Source organism: Elgaria multicarinata, chromosome 21 (genome assembly GCF_023053635.1).
Source record: "Elgaria multicarinata webbii isolate HBS135686 ecotype San Diego chromosome 21, rElgMul1.1.pri, whole genome shotgun sequence".
NCBI classification, from domain to species: Eukaryota; Metazoa; Chordata; class Lepidosauria; order Squamata; family Anguidae; genus Elgaria; species Elgaria multicarinata.
In genome coordinates, this window is record NC_086191.1 from 9569941 (window position 1) to 9577806 (window position 7866).

The following is a 7866-nucleotide window of genomic DNA, read 5'->3' on the forward strand; positions in this document are numbered from 1 at the left end:
ATTTCCCTGAGCATAGACAGGGTGCCTTTCCTTCTGACTGTGTAAATGCAGTCTGTCCCTCTTCTTCCCCCAGCCGCCCCTCTTTAGATCTGGGATTATAGGAGGTAGAACTTCCTGCTACGATTATGGGGACGGGCTGCAGTTGAGCCGTAAGGACCGTGCTTCGCACACTTGAAATTCCCGGGTTGAATTCCTGCCCTCTCCAGTTAAAAGCCCTTTTCCTCCTGAGACCCCCGACAGCCTTTGGCAGTCATGACAGACAAGACTGAGCGAGATGGATAAAAATCCAGGCTTGGTATAAGACCGCTTCCTGCAAGGCTGCGTTGTTGCGTTTTGGTGCCAGAACGGTCATTTCTAGAAATGAAACTGTGAAATGTTGACACCAGTCCCCCATTCCCTCTCCTAGCCGGTGCCTCGCGCTTGGAGGGATGGGCCATCTGGCGGGAGAGCGGGTCCCCCTGGGATTGCCAACAGTTTACTTGGTGCTTTTTACAGCTGGCAGTGCAGCACCTGCACCCTGTTTTGCTGGGGGGGGGCGGGGGGAGCTCTCCCTACTAAAGTTTTCCCTGTCAGGCCCCTGTTAATGGCACAGGAGCTCAGCTGGGAGGGGTAGTTGGCAATCCAGACTCCCACATCCATTGCATGCCGGATGAGACCCCACGAATAAAGCAGGGAGCTTACTTGAGCCGTTCGCTTTGGGGCGTCTGGGGACTCCCCTGCTGGTGGCTGGCAAAGGTTGCCATTTGACTAGAAACTCTGAGGCCTGGCCTGCTTCTCTGCCCTTTAACAAGAAGTCTAAGGAGCAGGAAACAACAGGCATCAACATTTTTCACGGCATGGAGTTTAAAACAAAGGGAAACCTGTTGGTTGCTGCAGCTCAAAACGGCTGCTTAAGGCATAGCTACACAGGGCGGTTTGGGAGTTGGCAACTCTCAGCCAGCAGTTCCCATGCTCCTCAGTCTTTGCTGGCTATGGGACGCATCCATTTCCTTCTCTAGCGCCTGGTGCCGCTGTTTCCGTATCTCTTAAAGATGTAGCCATCCTGATCCCAATTTCTCCTTTCAGGGGTGCTGATTCTTTCCAATTTAATAGGTGCATTATCTCGTATTTCTTTCCCTCCCACACTGAATCAAAGGCGGATGGCGTGTTGTGATTTGGGAAGTGGAAAACGATGGTTCCAGGTTTTGGCTGGTGTTATGCCGTCTACTAGAGGGTCGCTTTATGGCAGGTGTGGGCAACTTGCACACACCCACCCACGATGCTTTGGCCTTCAGCTCCCATCAGCCCTAGCCAACATAGCCAATGGTGAAGGATCATGGGAGTTGTAGTCCAGAACTTTTGGAGGGTTGCAAGCTGCTTTTATGGGTTATGACGGAGCGTGGTGTTTGGATAGAGAGGGACCATAGCTTAGTGGTAGGGAGTACCTCCTTTGCAAGCAGAAGGTCCCGGGTTCAAAACCTGGCCATCTCCACTTAAAAGAATCCGGTGATGGGGACAACCCCTCCCTGCCGGACACCCCGGACAACGGCTGCCAGTCTTTGCAGACCAACCCAGGCTGGCTGGATAAAACCACCTGACCTGCTTCTCACGCCCCTACGGGTGGTGCTCAAGGAGAGAGGCCCACGTGCAGTTGCAGAATGTCCTATGGGGAGAAACCCAACAGGTGAAGCGTATTTTGTCAGGGCAGATGCTTCGCCAGCTGGATTTCTGCCTGTGAAAGGCCACCAGAGCCGTGCTGGAAATGATCCAGGGATGAGAGGCCCTGTCCCCGGCGTTTCTGGCTGCAGCTTCTCTTCCTGGGACGTGCTGAACCTCTGGAGGGCTCTAAAGGAGGAAGCCTTGCATGCAAAGGTTAACCTTCCCCCCCACCCCACCCCCAGAGGGCCCAAAGTCCGTGGGCGGCAGGAGGGGAGCGACCCTATCTTTCCTAGGAATCTGCCTCAGTCAAGTCGGTATCGGGACCCACAATCTGCTTCGCGCCGTCTGGGGGCGAGAGAGGACTTCCTCCTGCACCGTGACGTGTGTGCACACGCTTCCTTTCTCTGTGGCGTTGCTTTGGTGCCCTGCCGTCTTCCCTGAAGGAGGCCCGATTTAGACTCAAAGGGGGGCAGGAAGCGTGATGAGCTTTGGGCCAAGGAGTCCTGGCTTTGGGTCTCGCCGCCTCGCCTCTGCAGGGCAGCGAGGGGACCCACGGTCCCTGGGATGATGCCTTGCTGAAAGCCAGCTCCGGCTGGAAGCCTGCCTTAACGAATACCAAACTCGACTAAAGTTGCAATCCCATTGGGACTCGATGGCTGTGTTTGTGCGCAACTGCGCAGTAGGAGCCCGGAGAATCGTGGCTTGTCATGAACGGGCTGCAGTGCCCGCTAGCAACCGCTGCTCTTGGTGCAACAGCCAAACAACCCGGGAAAGGTTTCTTCCGCATGTCGTCCAACCCAGGTGGCTTGTTGCATGCTTTACAAGCTGGAATGGGAAACGAGAGTTTATTCTCGGCTTGTTATTCACGGCTTATTGAGGAGCAACAAACCCCAATACCTGGTTCAGACGAGAGGCGTCATGGACACACATTGGCAGTAGCAGCAGCAGCCTCCAGTACGGGGGTGTTGAACCTCTTTCAGTCTGGAGGCCAGATTCCATTCCAGAGAAGCTCTCAGGGGCCGCACTCCAGGGGTGGGCGGGGTCAAAGGCAGAAGGGGCGTGGCCAAAACACAATTTATTTCTAGCTCGAAGCTCTAGCCGCCACAAACCAAGCCTGTGGAGAGGCATTTCAGCTTTTTCGAATCGGAGGGTGGGGGGAGACTGCGGAAAAGCCAGGAACCACCCCAATGATTGGTGACTGAGGGAAAGGGGGTGGGACCCAACAAGAGTTAGGGGGAAATCCTCCCGCTCTTCTTTCTGCATGCCTGGCAATGCGAATGTCGCGTGGGGTGCGGAAGAGAAGGAGCTCCTGGGATTCGGCGTCTAAATCCGTCCTGTGTTCATCGGGGCTCACATTCCCGTTCTTGTCCTTCCTCTCCCCCCCCCCCCCGCTGCAGGTGAGGCAATGGGCAGCCCTGAAGACGACTTGATTGGGATCCCGTTCCCCGAACACAGCAGCGAGCTGTTGGGGCGGTTGAACGAACAGCGCCGCCGGGGCGTCCTGTGCGACGTGACGCTGCGGGCCCAGGGCTCGGAATACCGGACCCACCGGGCCGTGCTGGCCGCCTCCAGCCGCTACTTCCAGCGGCTCTTTGCGGGGCCGGGCATGGGGGTGTGCGAGCTGGATTTCGTGGGCGCCGAGGCCCTGGGGGCGCTGCTGGACTTCGCCTACACTGCCACGTTGACCATCAGCACGGGCAGCCTGGCGGAGGTGCTGCGCGCGGCCCGCCTCCTCGAGATCCCCTGCGTCATCGCGGCCTGCATGGAGATCCTGCAGGGGAACGGCTTGGAAGCGCCCGTCCCTGACGATGCCGCCCGGGAGCGGGCCCGGCGCTACCTGGAGGCCTTCGCCACCCTGCCCGCCGCCGAAGGAGACCTGGCTGAGCCGCCGGCCTGCCCGGCCCCGCGACGCAGCAAGAAACCCCGCAAGTTCCTGCAAGCCAAGGGCTCTCGCCTCAACAACCACTTTGTCGAGCTGTCTCCTTCGCCGTCGCCCTCCTCCACGGGGACGCAGGAGCGCCCCAGCCCTCCCAACCAGGCCTCTCCGGCGCCGGCCCTCAGCCACCCCCGCGAGGACGAGGAAGAAGTGATCGCGCCGTCTCGCACCTTCCCGTACCCGTACGCCCCGGGCCTCTCTCCAGAGGATCTGGGTTCGGACGAAGAACCCACCGAGCACGACATCCTGGCTTACATGCGTGCGCTGAACCCGGAGGGGCTGTCTCCGGCGCTCGACCCTCCGGACAAGCTGGTGCGCAAACGCCGCTCGCAGATGCCCCAGGAGTGCCCCGTTTGCCACAAGGTCATCCACGGCGCCGGCAAACTTCCTCGCCACATGCGCACCCACACGGGGGAGAAGCCATTCGCCTGCGAGGTGTGCGGGGTCCGTTTCACTCGGTAAGTGGCTCGCCTCGAAACGGTTTCCCTCTCGAACCGTCTGCTCGCACGTCACCAAAACTGGGCCTACTTATTATTATTTATTACATTTCTATACCACCCCATAGCCAAAGCACTTTACGCGGTTTACAAAGATTTAACGTGGTGCTGAAAAGATAATAATGTTGGCACCAGGAGGGCCTCGTTGGGGAGATCATTCCCTAATTGGGGGGCCACCACAGAGAAGACCTCTCCCTTGTTGCCGCCTTCCAAGCCTCCCTTAGAGGAGGATTTTAGACGCTGAGCGTAGTCTACATGAAGTGGGCATGAGGTCATAGAAGACTTGAAGTCCTAGGGCACACGGTGCTGCTTCAGTGTAGGCGTCAGGCGGACCTCTTTGGTAACTTGAATTTGGGATTGTGGGGTTGGAATTTTGTTCATCTCTCATAACAGGAGGAACTTACTAAATTCACGCTCCCTGAATCAAGAATGCAATGATCCTTTAGTAGTCATACTTCTCAGAATATTCATGATACGGTTCTCCAAACCAAAAAAATGCACACCGAAATGTGTATAAACATGTATGTTAGTAGCAGTGGAGGGGGCGGGAATCAAACAAAAAAAAGGATTAAATTAAGGAAAACTGCTTGCAAAACAGGCGTGTTTGAAATTCTAACGCGAATACAAAAATGCGTAGAAATGTTGGGGTAGACCTTAAGTCCCAAATTCACGTGGAGTTATACTTTCTCAGCTGCTGGTTTTTACACCTAATACAAACATCTGTTGATAACAAAGAGTCACAATTATTTGTGTCCAGAAACCTCAGCAGCCCTGCCCTGTGTTGTTTCCCGGCCATCATAAGGACTAGGAACTTGTTTGTTAGAAACTCCGAGTTGTAAGAAGCAAAGGCTTTTCCTGCTTCGGCTGACGTGCGTCTTCTGCCTCTCTCTCTCTCTCTCTCTCACCCCCCCCCCACTCTGCAGGAACGACAAGCTCAAGATCCATATGCGGAAGCACACGGGCGAGCGCCCTTACTCGTGCCCGCACTGCACGGCTCGCTTCCTGCACAGCTACGACTTGAAGAACCACCTCCACCTGCACACGGGGGCCCGGCCGTACGAGTGCTGCCTTTGCCACAAGGCCTTTGCCAAGGACGACCACTTGCAGCGTCACCTCAAAGGCCAGAACTGCCTGGAGGTGCGGACCAGGCGCCGGCGCCGGGGGGCTGAGGCCGAGGCCGACTCCTTGCCCTCCGCGGGGACGCCCCCGCCCTCGGCCGACCTCGACTTGACCAATGGGCAAATGGAGGGGCTGCGCCTCTCGCTCCCTCGCCACTACTGGGATCAGGCCCGGGCCCACCACGCGCTGTCTCCCGCCTCCAAGGAAGAGGAGGAGGAGGAGGAAGCAGGGGACGACGGGGTTGCGGAGAAGGACGGGCCGCCCGCGATGGAAACGGCGTAGGGCCCGGGCCTAGGCCTGCCTTGCTTGGACCATTGCCATGGCGATTCTCTCTGAGGGGGACTCCCGTGGACTAGGCCAAGATGCACTAATGCGCCCACCCCGTCCGCTATGCGGTTGCAGGAGAGACCAGGTGGTCGGCATGGAGACGAGATGCACTATGCCCTTCCCCTCCCCAGTGCGCTGACTCTGTGCCTTTAGCAGCCTCTGAAAAGGGGAGGGGGGGGGTCAGTTATGAACCAAAGTACAGGGGAGGGGACAGCAAAAGCAGGGTGGTGTGTCTATGCTCAGGTTTGCAAAATAATCAATTAAATAGGGATAGTACAAAAGGGGTATAATTTGGGGAAAGGGGGAGTACTAGGCAGCCCCCCCCCATCTCTGCACTTTGGGGCTCTATCCCCCATGTTGGGAAGGGACGCAGGGGCAAATGGGAGGGGAAACAGCCTTCTCCACGCGGAAAGCATTGGGGTTGATGAACTTCAGAAGAGGACCCTGAGGCCGGCAGGACTCGGGGGTCTCCTCCTCCTCCCACTTCCGGGTCCCTCGTGATAGCAGAAATTTTATGTCAGAAGCAAAAAGAGAAAGACCGCAGTTTTCTTCCTGCCTCTGGGGCTGGCAGCTGTTTGAGGAACGGTGCCTGGCTCGGTGGCGGCCTTCCCTTCATGTCTGGGGGGGGGGGGGGCTTTCCCACCCAGGGCAGGCGGATGGTACGGGCCATGTCCGGGGCTTCTATCTACGGCACTTATTTTTTGCCCAGGTGAGCCATTCTGGGCCCTTGCTGCCCTCTAGTGGCACTCTTGCACAGTGCAACGGGCTGGTCCCAGCACCCTCGGGGGTCTCTCTCACACGCATGCGCACACACACACACACACACACACACACACACACAGCCTCTTCCCCCCTCTCTCTTTCTCACAGCCCCCCTCCATGCAAGAAGAGCACTTGGGGTGGAGGGGAGAAAATGTCCTCCACCTCCCACATCAAGCCACCCATGCGCCTGGGGTTACCCCCCAGCCTGGAAATTTCATTCCACACCAAAAGGCACACTAGGGGTGATGGCCCCAAAAGAGGCAATTGCCCTTTGCATGTGCCTCTGCTCTGTTTCACTTCCTCTAATCTTTTCACATGCAAACCCCGCCCCCCCGCTCCAACACACACACACACACATTCTGTACCCCACTCTACTGCACTAGGGTATGCCCGCAATTTCAGGGGTCAGACTGGCACACTGCTTGGTGGCGGGTTAGAGTGCAGGCATATCTAGTTCCTCAGCCCTATTTGCACATTCTTTGGCTCCCCCCCCCCTCTGGAGGGGCAAAATAGCTACCAGGGGTGGGGGAGGCGGAAGGAGGAAGACGAAGAGGTGGCCGGTGAGGGACGTGGCCCAGAGTATTAGCTCAGAGTTTATATTTAAGAGATAATGTAATATATTATTCCCCCTGCCCTCTGTTTCTCCCTCCACCCCACCTGATCCCAATTCCCCCCCAGCAGGAACTGTGGCGTGGGGTCTCTCGTCAGGCGAAGAATGGAGGGTGGGTGGGTGGAAGGTATGGGGGGGGGGCAGATAGGTCTTCCCTAGCTTTAAAAGTGCCTGTAATGTTTAAACTTGAATCTTTAGCTACTTGAAATGCATAATGGCTTGTTCACCCCACCCTTTCCCAGGGCGAAGCCCCCCTCCCCTCACATACACCCCTCCCCCCAGTTTCTCAGTGATTCAATGATCAACACAATTCAAGGAATGTACGTGTCTTATGAGAAACCCTCTCCTGAAAAGCTGTTTCTCTCATTCTCTCTCTCTCTCTCTTGTTCCTATTGTCCTATGTGGAAGCGCTAGAAACGATGCAAACTGTCTGGAATGGGGGGGTCGGGTCTGGATGCGGGTGGCCCCCCTGTGTCATTTTTTTAAAATTAGCGTGCTGGAATTCCAGGTGACTCTTGTCCGTTGATGCTGCTTGACAATAAACTGAAAAGCAGGGAACCTTGAACAACGTGTCTGTGTGTGTGCGTTTTCTTCGTGAACATATGGACTGTCAGAGTGACAGTGGGAAAGGGGGTACAGTGGGAATAAGTATCATTACTATTCATTTTTGGTTATTATTAGTTACTGTTACATTTATTTCCGGCCTTTTTGCCTCTCTCAAGGAACTCAAGATATTACATGGTCCTCTTCTCCATTTTATTCTCACAACAACCCTATAAGGTAGGTTAGGTTGAGAGTCAGTGACTGGCCCAACATCACCCAGGGAGCTTCATAACTGTGGGGACGAGTCCCAGACCAAGACTCTAACCACTATACACACTGGCTCTCACACGCTGGAACTGAAGGCATCCAGAGACCCCCTGGCTTGAGAAAGTCTGCCTTCCAACAAAACCCATCCTTCTGCCACACAGCACTCT

The 7866-nt window shown here is 56.2% G+C and overlaps 2 protein-coding genes across 7 annotated transcripts in view; one reads left to right on the plus strand and one right to left on the minus strand.

The window, feature by feature from the left end:
• Positions 1–5978, plus strand: part of ZBTB7B (zinc finger and BTB domain containing 7B) — a 38178-nt gene extending 32200 nt beyond the window's left edge. For all 6 annotated transcript variants that reach the window (XM_063145661.1, XM_063145662.1, XM_063145659.1 and 3 more), the window contains exons 2-3: positions 3036–4032; positions 4995–5978. In XM_063145661.1, the coding sequence (XP_063001731.1) occupies positions 3044–4032; positions 4995–5472 (1467 nt within the window). In that variant the 5' untranslated portion in view covers positions 3036–3043 and the 3' untranslated portion in view covers positions 5473–5978. The remainder of the gene's footprint in view (positions 1–3035; positions 4033–4994) is intronic.
• The window catches only part of PBXIP1 (PBX homeobox interacting protein 1), a 167776-nt gene that overhangs the window by 144248 nt on the left and 15662 nt on the right, over positions 1–7866 (minus strand). The window lies entirely within an intron of this gene.